The sequence below is a fragment of the Convolutriloba macropyga genome, chromosome 13, assembly GCF_964194025.1.
Source record: "Convolutriloba macropyga chromosome 13, txConMacr16.3, whole genome shotgun sequence".
Lineage (NCBI taxonomy): Eukaryota > Metazoa > Xenacoelomorpha > Acoela > Convolutidae > Convolutriloba > Convolutriloba macropyga.
In genome coordinates this window covers 33969783-33987482 of record NC_134480.1, presented here as the reverse complement: position 1 = coordinate 33987482, position 17700 = coordinate 33969783, and the positions used below count along the sequence as shown (strand labels likewise).

Genomic DNA, 17700 nt, shown 5'->3' with positions numbered 1-17700 from the left:
TTGATTGAAAGGCGCACCATGAGTGTGGCCATCAGGGCGTGGAACATGTGAAAGCTCACCTGCAACAGACTTTCCTGATGATTGGGTTGAGAACGGCGCTGAGAAGTCTGCGGAAATACTGTTTCATTTGCAGACGATGGATGGCAGACAATATGAGACCGAAGATGGCCGACCTGCCTGAATTCAGATTCCCAGATGTAAACAAGCAGTACCCCTTCGTCAACACAGGAATGGACATGTTTGGACCATTCTACATTCAAGGCAAGAGAGAGGGCACCCAGATGCACTACGCCTGCTTTTTCACATGCCTGGTCACAAGAGCTGTCCACCTAGAAATGTGTCATGACCTCTCAACCGATTGTCTTCTCATGACCATCCGCAGATTTGTATCGCAATGTGAATACCCTGACCTCATTGTGAGTGACAATGGCAAAAACTTCATTGGAGCAAACCAAGCAATGAAGTTGAAGTTCCAGAGAACCTACAAGCCAGACAACGAGTACATCAGACTGCAATTGGCTCAACAGAACATTCACTGGACTTTCAATCCTCCATTGGCACCACACTTCGGAGGAGTCTGGGAGAGGCTGATACAGATCGCGAAGAGGAGTCTACTAATAGTGCTGGGCAGTCGGAAACTAACACTCTCAGTTTTCCAGACAGTTGTGGCAGAGGCCGAGGCAATTTTGAACTCCAGGCCATTAACTCATGTGGGCTGCAGCATCTCAGATGAGGGACCACTTACTCCGAATCACTTCCTTCTTCGCAGACCTCACATATGGTTGAAACCTCTTGTGAACAGCAACCAGCGGTTCTCCACTAAGGATTTCAAGTTGACGCAGTCACTACTTGATCACTACTGGAGCAGGCTGCTGAAGGAGTATGTTCCTGAGCTCAACAAGAGAACGAAGTGGCAATGATCAATTGATGAGCTGGATGAAGGTGACATTGTGTGGGTGCTCAAGGACTTTACACCCAGTGGCGTCTGGCCCCTCGGGAGGATTGTGAAAGCACACAGAGGTTCAGACGGAATGGCCAGGAGCTTCGACATCCAGACGTCTACAGGAATGGTACAGAGACCAGCAGTAACCCTAAGCCGTGTATTCCCGCAATTGTCAAGTGCGCCGGAGGGTCACTGAAACAAGTTCATTGAAACACACACACACACACGCACACACACACACACACACACACACACACACACAAACACAAACACATTAAAAAACTCAATATCAGAAAGAAAACTTTTTGTGCTTTATTTTATTGTTTATATTTTTATTTCAAATGTTGCCTTTTTGTGCCGGGAGTGTAAAGGAACCAAGTTCCTTTATATTTTATCTCCCCCACACCCTCATTTTCCTCCCCCCACCTACACTTTCGTCCTCCAAAACCCATTCATTTCCTGATTTCCATTCCCCCAACCTATTTCCATTGAAGCTATATATTTAAGTTGATTTTATTGAAGAAGTCAGAAGTGGTTGACCTTCACTTTCAATATTATTTATAGTAAGGGATTTCCCGTTTTTAACCACAACTTGTGTGCCAATGGCGCGAATTATGATGTATTTAAAGAGGTTGATTTGCTACCATGGTTGCTACTTTCAGAAATACAAATATTTATGAAAAGTTGTCTTGGTATGCAAGACTTAGGCCGAAGAGCATAAACAAGTACTTTCATCACTTCGCATTCCCTAAACATTGTCATCTGAATCAGTTTTAGTGAAAAAATTTTTTTCAACACTATTGCAAGATAACGTGTTGACCGCACCGCGAACTAATCTATTTATTATTGTTTGGCTGGAATTAAAAACCAATTGGACCATTGTCTACATACATTTTCCATCCGATGTAAATATTGCTCGTATCATTCAGAGTCAATTTAACGAGTTTGAAAGTTGCAATTTCTCTAACCAAATTTTTTATTGATTGTGATTTGATGTATCACAAAAAATACCTAAAGCCGAAGTATGCCATGGTTAAATAGATTCATATCATTGCACTATTGCTAAAAACTCCAAAGTCAGATAACGACATTCAGTTTTTTTTGAAAAAAATATTGTTTTGAAAATTTTCATTGAAAACTTATAGAAGATGAGAACCTAAAGAAATGCCCTAATCAAATTGTGCTGTTGATTTAACCTAAGATCTAGTAAAAGTACACTTTAAAAAATAAATAACGTACAAAAAAGATTCTAAGTTGAAAATCAATTCATCATTTGCCTGTTTACAAATTTGTTGACCTGATTGGCAATTAAGAAAAGCTAATCGAAAGACTTCTTCTAAGAAATCGTATTATTTCTTATGAGTTCTAACATAATATGGTCAGATCTCAGATAACAATATATTTCTTGAAAACTTTAAATTTTATTTTGTCACATCATATGTGGCAAAAATTTTTAAGTACAAGCTCTAACGTACATAATTTTTAAGGTGTAAGAGTTATTGTGTCGTTTTGCAAAATGAATAGTCATGCAATGCATGACATGATAAGCTCTGATGAGACGGAAACCTTTCAAATTTTTAACATCTTCCGAGATAATATTTCTCGAATTACTGGAATAAAATAGCATGAGTGGAGACGTTTTTCAACGTATAATTCATCATTTTAGTTAAGTGCAGCAAAATAAGTTAAGTTAATGTCAAAAAACTTTTATTTAGAGTCAACCTAATTGAAACTTTATTGTATTTTAAAGAAGGGAAAAGGCGTTTAAAAGTTAATGAGAAGACAAGGATAAACTAGCGCATCTTTGGATTTTTTTGGTAAAGTGTTTAAAGGAACGTGTGAAAATAAATATTAATAATTTTGGATAAATTCACTTACATTATTAATTTCAGAAAAGAACATTAACGAAAAAATATATTTTTGAAATTTGCTGTCAGTAAAAATGAACAGAAAACTGAACACTTTGTTCAGAATTACAGGCAATTTTGGACTTTTGACTCACTAGAGTTAACAAAAAAAACGATTTTCCGAATTCCGAAAAGCGTTTTCAACTAATGTGCAAATTTTTTTGATCACGTAAATACCATCATTTGTCTCATAATTTTTCAATTGCACGAAGACAAAATCTAACAACTGTTTTTATTAGCGGCAAAAAAATCCATTAAAACATGAGCTGTGGAAAAATGAGAGCATCAGTGGGAAAAAAGTTGCAAAAAAAGTCATCATAACTCCAATAAGATGTTCACTGCACATCAATTTTTGTTCAAGGAGATTACTCATATCCCCCGGGTGGCAGTGTAAGCAGTTTTAGGCAAAAATCATAGTTAGAAATACGTTCAATTTGCTGAAATAATGTAAGATATGCGCTGAATTTGTTGGAATTTTGGTTTTAGGTGCAAAATGTGCTGAATAAAAACATATTTTGGACTTGTCAGTGCATTAATACAAAAAGTTTGACATGTTTTTCAGCAAAATAATTACATAACTCAGCAAAGTTAATTAGCACATTCCTTACAAAAAATAAGCACAATTCTTACAAAAATTTAGCACGTATCTGTACAAAAAACATCGACACACTTCGAATTTTGAAAAAATTCTAACACAGTTGCAGCACTTCCGAAAAAGAGGTGAGTTCAACTTTTTCAGAACATTTCTTACATGACTTTCAGCTCGCAGAACAAGTTTTACAGAAAACTAACCGTTTTTTCAGCACATTCAATACATCAAATCAACGCTTCAAGACTTGACTCACAGAGCCCTTCAATTAGAAAATTAGAAAACGCTTAAACTATTAGAACATTTGCAAAACTTCAGCGCTTCAAATCTTTTAAAGAAACGGAAAAATGCAATGTAAAAGCTTAAAAAGTCTAATTGCGCAAGGAAAGTTGAAAAATGATGAAAGTGCGAAAATGATGTCAGAAAAAGTGCTTCAGTCTTACATAAAAGTCTTACATGATCACGCGCTTTGTGTGTTGACAAATGCTGAATGTGAGAAATACGTTGAAAGCTCAGAGAACATTAAGCGCATAACTAAGATTTTTGCATGGTAAAAAACTCTGTAAAAAATTCTGCTGTATTTTTTTGTCAAAATCTCTATAGTAGGAAGAGCTTTTAGAAAATACTTGCCTCGAGAGACTAGGTGGCGATATCGTAGACTCCGTTCGTGAATGCTCACTTGTCTTTTTCGTTTTCTTCTTAGCAATAATTCTGCCAACTGAACTGATCATTTGATCACTCGGATACAACATGTACAGCATGATCAGAAATTGTGTCAACGAATCGCAGTGCAGAAGTTGTTTTGAGGAATTGTTAGTGTGATAACAAATCATTTCATGCTGTCTGTACAAAATTGCAAAAGAGGCGCGATTTGACGCTACGGAAACTTTCTTGCACGCTGATTGGAGAAAATTTGTGAGTTTGGATGCTTCGTTTTTGGATGATGGGTTCATTTTTGTTAACCCGAGAGTAAGTTCCAAGTTCGTCAAATAGAGATACTCCCACGAATAAAGAAAGGCTTCCACTAAAACAACCATGTTATCAGAAAAAAACTTTTGCAACAATACAAGGCGTGACGTGGTGGAAATATGAGTACAAAAACGTTGTCTGGGGGAGGAGGCGGGGTTCAAAAATCTATTTTCCGAAGGACAACGCCATCACAGCAGAACAAATTTTGGTAATTCGAAACAAACTCCCGTTACTTCAAATCATAGATCCCGCTTATCATCAATGAATCATCAATTCTTATATGAATCATCAATCTAACAAATCTAATCACAAGCTTCTTTCGAAAAAGAAAGTAGCATTGAAAAGCAATAACCAACTATTTACGTCACATCTATGAGGAAACTTTCCGAGAAGTGTTAGGTCCGGCTCTGTTTAGTTGTTAATTTTCAAGTCTTGAAAAATAAGCGAAAAATAACTAGTGGAATGTGCAAGTGCCTGCACTTTCCTCTTGCCAAACGTTTTGGCAAATGCAGCTTAAGTTAGATTAACTTAACTTTTTGTGACACCAGCTAAAAAGTAGAGCTCACGGGTTGACCCCATAACTCACGAAGTTATAAAATTATAAGTTCATTTTATGGGGTCTATGAGAAGTTGTAGTGATAAAACTTTCATAACATTAAAGTTGTGATATAAAAAATTTTAGGAGAAATAAGGAAATTGTTGAAACAAAGAGCAAACAAAATGATTCAAAGAAATAGTGAGAAAAAAATCTAAAACTATTAATTTTCTGTGACACAGTATGTATGAAAAACTTGTAGTCATAGAACTTCATACAAAACAAAAAAAGGCCGACCTAAAATTTAGACAGCACATGTTTCGAAAAATGCTTATGCTGCAGTCAGCTGAAATCTGAGCCTCAGATGACAACATTTTGCATTTTTTATGGATAAAACTCAAAAAAAACTAAAACGCAAAAATAAATTTGAGTGCTTATTATCAGTCGATTTTAATATAATGCGTAACTTGATAACGTTTGTTGTTAATTAATAAACTAGTCACCCTCGATCTCTGCATTATGAAAATAAAAAAAAAACTTTTATATAATCATTTTTGTTGAAATCAGTTTTATAAATACGTTATCACGTTAGCAAAATTTCTGGATCTCAATTTCTTTTAGTTTCCGTTGTGTGTTAAACTCAGTAGGTGTGCCATTCTGCTAGGAACGCTTTTTAAAATGGATTGGAAGGCTAATGAAATTGACCATTTATGATTTTCAACATGAATAGAAAAGGTTAGTTTCATTTTTACTACTAAGTCTAGACAGCTCAAAATTATATAAAAATTGTGCATTTGGCTAACCTTGACCACGATTTAAGAAAACTTACCATAAGTGTTATATAGTGTCAATTTTTGTGATTTCGTAAAATGTTATTCAAAAAGTCCATCGTATTTTAAAAAAATGCAATTGAAACTTCTGGGTCAAGGAGTTGTTTAATGTTACCCATATCTTTTTGGTACTGCTTTCTATTCATAAGGATTGTAAGGTACCAAGTTTTGTTGTTGAGCGCTTTCGGTTAACATTTGGTGGGTAAAATGTTTTTTTTTAATTAAATTTTTGTTAAAAATTCATCAAATTGTGCCCCTAGAGGGAACTTCTCCCATGTGCTGTATATTAAATTCGCTTTTTTCTTTGCTTTGATGAGCTATAATATTTCTGCCCTATCTGAAATTTTAGATTTTTGCAGTGTCATGTCTTGGAAAAAAAGTTCTCCAGGTTGCCTATTTTGCAAGGAAAACAGACAAACTGTTTTGCCTTGTAGTATAAGAAGCTCATGAAAATTCTCAAAAAAAGATGCTTTCAAAACGTCCTGTTTGTTGTTATGCAGAAGTATTAATCTTAGAATTTCCATTTATGGAAAAATTGTAATCTAAGAACTTCCATATATGAAAAATTTCTAGTCATAGAACTCTCTTTATGGAAAAATTATCGTAATAAAACCTTCGTATATGACAAAATCGTAGTCTTATGGTTTTTTGAATGTATGAATTCAAGGCTTTCTATTATGAAAGTTCTATGCTTAAAAGTTTTTTTTCAACCCGGGTCAAATCTAAAACAGACAAAGTAAGTGGTTTTTATATGAGAACTTCCAAGTTTCTTGCAAAAGATAATTAACTTATAGGAAAATGCGAGTCGAATGGTTAACTTGAAAGAACTTGCAAATTTAATGGTTAGCTTGTAAAAAATTGAAACTCGAATCGCTAACTTGTAAGATTCTGGCGACTTCATTCCGATTGAGCTCAACCCTTTGGTTCATTCAAAAATTAACATTCAGTCATTTACGCGTAGAAAGCGTTTTCAAATTAGAGTTACTCAGTTGGTATATAAAAAAACAAGGTGAACCAAAAATACAAATAGGATATTTCTCAATTTTATCAACTCAAGTAAAATTATTCGTGGTTGCTTTTTTTATCCCTTTTTTACTTTAAAGTTTCAAATTCATATTTCAGATTTTTTTCAAAATATTTTAGTGAGCCTTCATCTCTATACCTTTTTTATTTTATACTTTCTTTTCACACTTTTCCACATTCTATTTTTTAAACATCTGTCTAATTTCAAAGCCTGCAACGTTTTATTGTTTTTGCTGCGATATAGCAAACTTGTTATCTTGAATCAATTTATGTTCTAGAAGCTTATAAAATTTTAATATTCAATTCAAAAGTTATCTCATACCAATTGCCTGAATATGTTTACATTGAAACTGAAAAACTAAACTTGAAGTAGTTTTCAATAACTCAAAAATTAGAATTCGATAAACTAACGAGCTCGTTCTTCCGAGCTGAAGACTATATTTGGCAAACAGTTTTAGAATATCTTTTTCTAATTTTCATAGCACGTGACGTGATTAGGAAGCTCCTTTTAAACAAAATTGAAAAATTTCAGTCCTCTAATTTATTAGGAAATTCAAAAATTAATTAGCAATTTATCAAGTTTCTCATTTTTTTGAATGCCTTCTATATGAAAAGATTCTCACAACAAAAATGACAGAGAAATGTTGCGGCTGCTCAAGAATCTCAGCGGAACCGTTATATCACAGCCTGGCTCTCGAGTTTCACGCTGGCCTGGTTGTTCACAGGGTTCGATTGATTAACAAATATTCAACAAATAGTCGAAACAATTAGTCATTCCGACGTATTAAAGGACTGTAACTTCAATTTGGTTGATTGAAGTTTAGAAAATCCCTGGTGATAATCTATGTTCAATCTCATGCCAAAGTTTGGAAGGCTTCAATCAGTGTTAGTAAGGTTGCTAACTTCTCGTTAAGTAAGCTCAACTAACTGAAAACTCGCAAGATCTTAAGATCTAGGCAAACTTAGCAAAAGGAATAAAGTTGTTAAAGAATCAAATTTTAGTCAATCTGAGAGCGAACTGCTCTGTAACACAGCTTCTACTGGTTCTAAATTCAATTCTAATTCAATATTTAAACAATTGGGTTAAAGTAAATAATCAAAAATTTATCATCTATTACATCATCGCTACTTGTTTCAGATTGGTTAATCGAGAAAGTGATTTAGGAAATTGTTTACATAGTAAATGTCAAATTACGGCAATATTTACTCTTATTGACATAAACCCAGAATGTTAATACGTGGCTCTAAATGCCTCGAACGTACGGTATTTGACCTTTAATGATCACCTAAAGTATCCTAAAATAAACAAGTTAAGAAATAAAATATCAAAAAAATGCCAATTTTGCACCATATAAGTGCTAATAGCCACAATTGTGGGTGTGATGCTATAACGCTCGTTGGGTCAATGAGTAGCTTAGAGATAACCCTAACCGTGTGCCATAACCTCGGAATGCTCAGGTTTCCTTTCCAAAAATCGGTTTTGTACAAATCTTCGGTCCCAACTTGTAAAAATTTTCAGTTTTGACCATTTTTGAGATTTGACAAATTCTAAGATTTTTCTGTTTAAAAAGTTATTCTAGCTGATTTGAAGCGCCGAAAACATCGCCGGCACTGTTTTAAATCTCGGAAACACCATCGTAGAATAATGGCGTTAACTTCACGACCGGCCGGTATAGATCTCCATGTGCCAATTTGACTCTCGCTGATCTCACAACACCGTCGTTGCCAGTGAATATCTTAATGATTCGTCGCAGTTTGTACTCACGGCGTTTCAAAGAGTCATCCACTAGCCACACAACTTCACCGTCTTTCAGGTTTTGCAAATGTTCCTTTGACAACTTCGATCGCTGGTTCCTTTGTGGAAGGTATTCAAGAGTCCATCTTTTTCCAGATCATGTCGGCATATGCTTGAGCCGTTTTGAAAGATTTTCTCAGGTCGAGGTAGCGCTCACCGCATGGCATGAATGGTGCACGTGCAATCTCTCGTCCTAACAAGAAATGATTTGGCGTGAGTGCCGTCAAGTCGTCAGCGTCATCACTTACTGCTCTCAGGGGTCTTGCGCTGAGTGTTTGCTCTACAAGACCCATTGTTGTGCTGAGTACCTCGTCGGTGAGGCTTCGGTTGTCCAAGATTGCAGTCAAGACCTTCTTGAAACTTTGAGCCAGTCTTTCCCAGATTCCACCAGAGGATTGAAATTTCAAACAACCTTTTTCTGTGCTAAGTCTCTTTCAATCTTAGCTTTGTCCCACGCGTTCATGAATGCTTTCAGCTCATTGGCTGCTCCAACGAAATTTGCTCCGTTCTCACTGATGATAGTGTTTGGTTGCCACGTATTGCTATGCATCTTGTCACTGCAGCTAGACATGACTCGGTGTCCAAGGACTGTGAGACTTTGATGTGCACTGCTTTCGTTGTTAGACAAGTGAAGAGGCAGCACCATCTCTTCAAAGTACGTCGTAGGAACTTGACTTCGAAGGGTACGAAGTATTTGACACCGGTATGAGTGAATGGGAACATATGTTCATCAAATCGTTGTCGGGGTAGGTCTGCCATTGGTGGATGAATCGGGTTGGCGTTTCTGTGTCTGCATGTGATATACATCTCGACTTGATTTTCCTTAATGCCTTTCTGAATCCTATGATCCAGTACTTTTGTTGAAGCATGTTTTTCACATATTCTGTGCCCTCATGTAGGTTGTCACGATGTGCTTTCTCAAGCAGAAATGGAACAACTGGATGTTTCGCTGTTAACAAAATTGGGTGTTTCGCATTGTAATCATGGATTAAATGCTTCAGTCGGCCTTTGACTCTAATTGTTCCATCTTTCTCTTTAAAGGGTGAAAGTTTGGCGATGTTCAATGTTTTGGTGATTTCTTAACTGTTTGTTATCGACTTTGAAACATTGGGGAAGCTTTCGGTTTGAGCAAATCGAAACAGTATTTGTTCTGCTTGATGGATTTTGTCTGCTTTGTGGATCCCTTTTGCTTCGTCATCTTGAACCTCATGCAGTAGGCAATGATGTTTTTATTTCTGTTGAAGGTACTGTATTGTCTCCCGTCAAATAGTTGGTCTAGCTCTGTTTCTGTGTCTACAGTACTGGTAACTTGCTCTGCTTCAGCTGCGTTCCCTTGGCACCACGGCTTTGGCTATTTTTCCTCATCTGTCTGGAGCAATGCCGGCCCGTTTAACCACCCGGACTCTTTGAGGCCTTCGATGGACATTTCTCTTGTGCCAATATCAGCAGGGTTTTCGATGCCTTTGACATGTATCCATTGATCAATGGAAGAGTTTTCCAGTATCTCTGCTGCCCTGTTGGCAACAAACACTTGCTGTTGTTTGTGAGCTGACTGTAACCACTCTAACACTGTAGAAGAATCTGTTCAATGATATATTTTGTCAATTCTGAGATCCTGTTCTCTCAATATCTGCTTTCTGAGACGAACTCCGTATACTGCGGCTGGAAGTTCTAACTTCAGAATCATCGTGCTTCTGATAGGTGCTACACAGCATTTTCCTATCACATAGGTAAGTTTCAACATTGCCTCGCCTTGCAGATATGCCACGAAGCACATTGCTTTCTCTGACGCGTCTGTGAAAATGTGTAGTCCCAAGTTTGTACATCCTTTTCTGAAATAATGTTGATTTTTTGACATCGTCTTTTCTTCTCTCAACTCAGAGCACCAATCACTGAATAGTTTTGAGTGTTCAGCTGACAAATCTTTTTCCCTGCTTGTCCCATTACTGCCCAAACGCTTTCGAGCAGAAAACGCATTCTTATCGTGAAGGGTGAACATATCCCAAGTGGGTCGAACACTGCTGAGACAAAGTATAGGACAATTCTCTGAGTTTTTTGCTGGAACTTCTTGCTCAGTTCCACGACAGACTATTAGACTCTCTGTGTCTACGTTCCAGATCAGTCCAAAAATTGATAATAATTGTGGCTTCGCGTCGAAAGTCTTCACAGTTTTCGTTGACCTGTCTGCCTCTGGGACTTGTGAATTGACTTCTTCGTGACTTGCTATCCATTTCCTGAAATTGAATCCAACTTTACTAAGGATCTCTCTGACTTTCTGGTAAACTTCAATCGCTTCTTGGGGAGTTCTGGTTGACTTTATAAAGTCGTTCATGTAGAAGTTTTGCTGGACAGCTTTGACAAGATTTTCGTCGTCTTTCGCGTTATATTTCTCCATTTGATGCAAAGCGTATTTGCACAATTCGGCGGGCTCTTCGCCACAAAAACGTGTCGTGTATAATTGTAGACTTCTATCCTCTACTGTAGATCTTCTCGCCAGAGAAATCTTTTTTATCGGCTGCCACTGCTTGGGACAGCAACTTGACGAAACATTGCTTCGATGTCGGCTGAAAGCGCTATTTCGTGTTCTCGTAAAGAAATAATCTATCCGATCAGACTCTATAGCAGGTCTGGTCCAGATAGAAGTTTTTCGTTCAGGGCTACACCCTGGTACTTTGCTGCCTAGTTGCAAACTCTTCTGACTTTCTCGGGTTTGTGAGGGTTGATCACAGGATGATGTGCCAGATACCATTGCAGCCTGTCTCTGGTTTCGTTCAGTTCAAACTGTTGGACTTTGTGGACATAACCAGCTTTGACATAACCAGCTTCAATGTTATTGTTTTTCTGATGAGGTTTTCTTAACGTATCATCTTTTTGTAGGCGTCGTTCTAAAGATTTGAGTTGTCCCATAGCTGAGTAGAAGTTATTTGGTAACTTCACTTCCTTTTCTCGCCATAGAAGTCCAACTTCGTATCTTTCACCGGTGAATCGAGTTGTTTGCTCCAATGTTTTGATTGATCTCTGTTCGTCTTTCCAATGACCGGTGACATCACAGTTTGAGGCGTAGGATTTGATGTCCCACCCTTTACTCAACTGGTTTGCTAACATGTCCTCTGATACTGAGGTTGCTGTTGTAGCAAGAGCTGCTGCCTGCTCTGCTGGTAGGGGACCACTTAAGACCAAGCCTATTTTCGATTTCACTGCCCATGTTGCAGTTTTGTCGTCTGACATCTTGAGTTCTAATGGGTGATGGATGTCATGTTAGTCTTTTCCAAGAACTACTTGAACCTCGTTTAGATTCACCTCTGTTTTGGCAAGTTTTTCAGATGTTGGTAGCGATCTTTCAACCCCTGTAGATCTACAATCTGGTCGCCCAATTTCGGTTTCTCGTGAACATAGAATTGCACTGTTGTCAATGGTGGAGATTTCTCGTGCGCTGCAACAGATATCGGCACTGTTTTCGTCTTGACATCTTGTGATCCGTGGATTTCTGCTACTGACAAAGACGCTTTTTTGCCTTGCAGTTCCAGTGTAGATACAATTGACTTGTCCACAAATGAGATTGAGGATCTCGTATCACACATTGACAGAACGTTCAGGTTGTGCTTTCCATTCACCAGTTTTATACGCAATACAGGGAGTCCTCCTTGTGTGATCATCGTTGCTACTGCTGTCGTAGCATCTCAGACATTTGTTGTAGCCTCCTTCTTTGAGAAGTCACCATGCATAAGCTTGTTGTGTCGTCCTTCACAATTGGGCACGCTGCAGGTTCTACTTCTTCAATCCTTTGACCGATGGCCAGGTCTCAGGCAGTTGAAACACAGTCTGAACTTCTGCTCATGTTCTCGTCGCTCATTCAGTTTCTTTGATATAAACTTCTTGCAACTCCAAATGGCGTGCTGTCCATTTTTGAACGGACATTCTGAATTGGTTGGTTTTGTAGAACCATCCGCGTTGGATGCGAAAGTACTTGTTTTCACCTTCTCGCGACTTTGAAAATTGAAGTTGGTCTGTGCTAACAAGTCTTTATGTATGAAAGCAGTTGATTCTAACCAGTCTTTGAAAACAATCAAGTTCGCTGCTAGTAGTCGACGACCCTGTAGATGTCGTAGCCACTGCTCTTTCTAATGAGGGGAAACTTTTTTGGTTGCTGAACTCAGAACTCCCTCCATTTCAGGGCCATGCTGAAATCCGAGTCGAGTCAAAACGTTAACTGTGTTTGTCACTACATTTGCAAATCGAACTATGCTACTGGAGTCATAATTTTTAACTGGAAGATGTGTGCATATCTTTTTGAGTTGAGATTCAACAATGACTTTCGGTCTAACAAACTTGCAGAGAATGTCACAGGCTTGATAGTATGCCTGTGAGCTGAAACCCAGTCCAGAAATTGCAACTTTTGGGTGAGCAATGAGGTTAATCTTCAGATACTGCATCTTCTCAGTATCGCTCAGCCTCTTTTGATGCACAATGGCATCGAAAAATTCTGCCCACTCGGGCCACTCCAGTGGGACTCTGGCTTCTCTGCCTGTTTTGGAACGCTGAGGGTTCTTGTCGTTGGAATGTCGTCTTGGCAACATCATCTGTGGTCGAGTTACCCTAATTGATTTAGAGATTTCTATTTTCTTGAGAATACTCGAATCTTGCAGTTACGTTGAGAAAATTCGTGCACCCGGCTGTAAAAGCGGGTAGTTTTCGGGTAGGTGCTGAAATGTTTGTCACCTTTAACCTGTGTGACATTCCTAGGAGGGTCGATCACAACATTTGGAGATTTGGTCGACTAGGGTCTGAGTGTTGGGCAATTGAATCTTACCAGCCTGCCGTTTTTTCTAGATTGGGACTTGATCCAACATTTTCTAAGTCCTCTGTCTGAGATCCAGATGCTCTTGAATTTTTGTTTGTCGGTTCACTTTCCATGCACCTCTGCCCTTCGTCGTCTTAAGCTTTCTTTCTTTTGTTTTCGAGCTCTCATTCATGTTGTCGCAAGCGTAGTTCACCTTCTTGTCGTTGCAACTTGAGACGTAATTCTTCTTGCCAACGACAAAGTTTTTTTCCTAACGCTCCTTCTCTATTTCCAACTGCCGCTCTTGCAGTCGTTGCTCTGCTTTTTTCTTAACTCTTAGGTTTCAGAGCTCCATTTCGTCAATCTGTCGCCTTTTCGATGATCGCGAGTTGATGACACTGGGTTCCTTTCTGCTTCCGTGTGTAGCAGAAAGCCATAAAGAGACGTTCCCCTCTGGGTTTTGTATTGCTCCATTTCTTGTATCAATTACAGTTTCGTTTGGGTCTTTATCACCAGCCGATGTGGATGACACTGGGGATGTTTGTTTCTCACAATCCTTGCTGCGCCCGTTCAGCTTGATCAGGTATAATTAGTAACTCCTGCTATAGCTGAGATACACAAACAATTTGGTGCAGTTTTCTGGCTTTTTGTTTGAATCATTTCTGCGTAATTCTCATCTAGTTTTTTATTAGCTCTTCCATTTGATTACACAATGTCTGATTTTTGGAGTCCTTTAAATTTTCTGCCTTCAACTTCTTTTCCAAATTTGACAGTTCTTTAAAATTTTAATAGCTTTTACTAATTTTAGTAGCTTCTACTAATTTGTATGCTCGTAGTGTGTCCTTGCGATAGTCGACGGGTTCTGTGCGGCAACGTTCAACGTTTCGGAGAAAGTGCACCTTTTCAACTACCCATCGCAAAACTTTATTCTTTTCTTCTAAGATACGTTTGGTGTCACTGTCGAAATTTTTGAAATACTTAGTTTTAATAGTAACTTCTGCTGTTGTCTGTTTTGCTCAAGTTCATCGTAAGTTTCGAAGCAACTTTAATATGCTTTATCTGCAGATACTGTTTTCTTCGGAGCCAAGTGACTTTTCACATCAACAAGGTATCCGTCAAAGTTTTTGAGCAATTCAGCTTGCTCGTTTTCTAATCTCTTGAGTTGGCCTGACAATTTTTAGTCAGCCTTTTTCGAAGGTCTATCAAGGCTCTTTCCAGACATCGTAAGGATTTCGATCTGGTCCACGTAATTGAATAGAAGATTCGTCGCTGTTCGTGTTGTTAGCGGATCGGCGGATCAAATGTTGCAGCTACTCAAGAATATCAGCGGAACCGATATAACACAGCCTGGTTTTACGCCGACCTGGTTCTTAATCAAATAAGACAGGGTAAATAATGAAATATTTATCATTAATAACATCATCGCTACTTGTTTTTGATTGGTTTATCAAGAAAGTGATTTAGGTCATTGTTTACATAGTAAGTTTCAAGTAACGGCATTATTTACTCTTATTCACATAAACAGGGATGGTTAATACGTGGCTCTAATTGCCTCGAATGTACGGTATTTGACCTTTAATTGTCACCTAAAAAAGCCTAAAATAAACAAGTTAAGAAATAAAATATCAAGAAAATGCCAATTTTGCACCATATAAGTGCTAATAGCCACACTTGTGGATGTGGTGGGATAACGTTCGTTGGGTCCATGAGTAGTTTAGAGGTAACCCTAACTGTGTGCCATAACCTCGAATTGCTCAGATTTTCCCTTCCACAAATCGGGAAGGGGGTGTACAAATTGGGGGGTGTACAAATTTTTGGTACCAACTTGTAAAAATTTTCAGTTTTGACCATTTTTGCGTTTTGACAAATTCTAAGTTATATCATGCTGTCTGGTTGCTTTTGTAGCTGATTTGAAGTGGCGCCAACAAGCAATCTGAAATTTGCTGTTAAAATAGTTTGAGTCCTGCTGTCAGATTGGTTTTTAGAAATCCAAGTAAAAATCAGATTGAAGTAGTTTTCAACAACTCAAAATTTAGAATTCGATAAACTAACGAGCTCGTTCTTCCGAGCTCAAGACCATATTTGGCAAACAGATTAAGAGTATCTTTTTCTAATTTTCATAGCACGTGACGTGATTAGGAAGCTCCTCTTAAACAAAATTGAAAAATTTCAGTCCTCTAATTTATTAGGAAATTCAAAAATTAATTAGCGATTTATCAAGTTTCTCATTTTTTTGAATGCTTTCTATATGAAAAGATTCTCCCAACAAAAATGACAGAGCAATATTGCGTCTGCTCAAGAATCTCAGCGGAACCGTTATATCACAGCCTGGCTCTCGAGTTTTACGCCGGCCTGGTTGTTCACAGGGTTCGATTGACTAACAATCTCGTCGAAACAATTAGTCATTCCGACGTATTAAAGGACTGTAACTTTAATTTGGTTGATTGAAGTTTAGAAAATCCTTGGTGATAATCTATGTTCAATCTCATGCCGAAGTTTGAAAGGCTTCAGCCAGTGTTAGTAAAGTTGCTAACTTCTCGTTAAGTAAGCTCAATTAACTTAAAACTCGCAAGATCTTAAGATCTAGGCAAACTTAGCAAAAGGAACAAAGTTGTCAAAGAATCAAATTTTAGTCAATCTGAGAGCAAACTGCTCTGTAATACAGCTTCTAATGGTTCTAAATTCAATTCGAAATCAATATTCAAACAATTGGGTTAAAGTAAATAATCAAATATTTATCATCTATTACATCATCGCTACTTGTTTCAGATTAGTTAATCAAGAAAGTGATTTAGGAAATTGTTTACATAGTAAATGTCAAATTACGGCAATATTTACTCTTATTGACATAAACCCAGAATGTTAATACGTGGCTCTAAATGCCTCGAACGTACGGTATTTGACCTTTAATGATCAGCTAAAGTATCCTAAAATAAACAAGTAAAGAAACAAAATATCAAAGAAATGCCAGTTTTGCACCATAGAAGTGCTAATAGCCACACTTGTTGATGTGGTGGGATAACGTTCGTTGGGTCCATGAGTAGCTTAGAGGTATTCCTAACTTTGTGCCATAACCTCGAATTGCTCAGATTTTCCCTTCCACAAATCGGGAAGGGGGTGTACAAATTGGGGGGTGTACAAATTTTTGGTACCAACTTGTAAAAATTTTCAGTTTTGACCATTTTTGCATTTTGACAATTTCTAAGTTATTTCTTGCTGTCTGGTAGCTTTTGTAGCTGATTTGAAGTGGCGCCAACAAGCAATCTAACTGAAACTTGCTGTTAAATTAGTTTGAGTCCTGATGTCAAATTGGTTTTTTAGAAATCCAAGTAAAAATCAGATGGATTCTCGATACAAACTCTTTCTTTCTTTTTTGAGTTTCTTGAAGGCTTATTTAAAATTGAAAGCAGTTGTAAAAACAAGAAGGTATTTAGCCTAATTGTTGTGATAAACTTATTAAACAGATGTTTTTTGCTTATTTGATCAGAATGAACAACTTATGAAGGAGCAAATAATTTACAACTAGAGGTCGAATATTTGAGTTATGCAGTGAAGTGTAAGCTAACCAAATTGTTTATCAATGAAAATGGCAAAAACCAGAAAAACAAAAGCCAGAAAAACATGAACGATCGGCTCAGAGCTCAGGAACGATACTCAAGGAAAGATAGCGTTCTAATCGTTAACCCCCCATTTGATAGTCGAAGTGTACAGGACGTTACCCTCGAAACATTGAAATTTTTTGATAAATTTCTTGGAGTGTAGCTGGAGAGACCCAGCATTAAAGCTTGTCATATTGTACCGGGTCGATTGAAGTACAACAACATGCCTACTGTAATATGCAAGTTCATCTACTTTGCTGACCAAAGAGAAATTGTTAAGAAAAGACGAGCCTTACGAAACAAGAACAACGCAATCAATGGAAACAACATCTACATAAACAAGCCACTCTCCAAATGTGAGGCTCAAATCAAATCAGAGGCTACGAAACGCAACTGAATTACAACAACACACAATTGCGTTGTTTCCGTGCTCGTTGAAAACAACGAACAGAAACCACAATTCGTTCGGGTGAACGAAATAGGAGAATTAGACAAGCTTACAACCATTAAAAAGCAAAAGGTTAAGGACGATAATGTAGACATCAGATCTCCCGCTGCCAAACGACAAAAATAGTAAAACAAGATGAGAACTAAAACGAAATCTGAATCAGAATAATTGTTCTGGATTTATGTTGAATTGTGCTTTCTGTTTCTGTAACTCAAAAACTCCCATCATGTTCAACCGGAAGAGAAATTTTATCTTATTATGATAGGATTCTCTTTATTAGGA

At 37.6% G+C, this 17700-nt stretch overlaps 2 protein-coding genes across 2 annotated transcripts in view; one reads left to right on the top strand and one right to left on the bottom strand.

The window, feature by feature from the left end:
* The window catches only part of LOC142351437 (uncharacterized), a 376474-nt gene that overhangs the window by 157536 nt on the left and 201238 nt on the right, over positions 1-17700 (bottom strand). The gene's annotated exons all lie outside the window — the stretch shown is intronic.
* On the top strand, positions 153-920 carry LOC142351699 (uncharacterized). Its single transcript, XM_075403842.1, has one exon. The coding sequence runs from the start codon at positions 153-155 to the stop codon at positions 918-920; it is 768 nt and encodes a 255-aa protein (XP_075259957.1).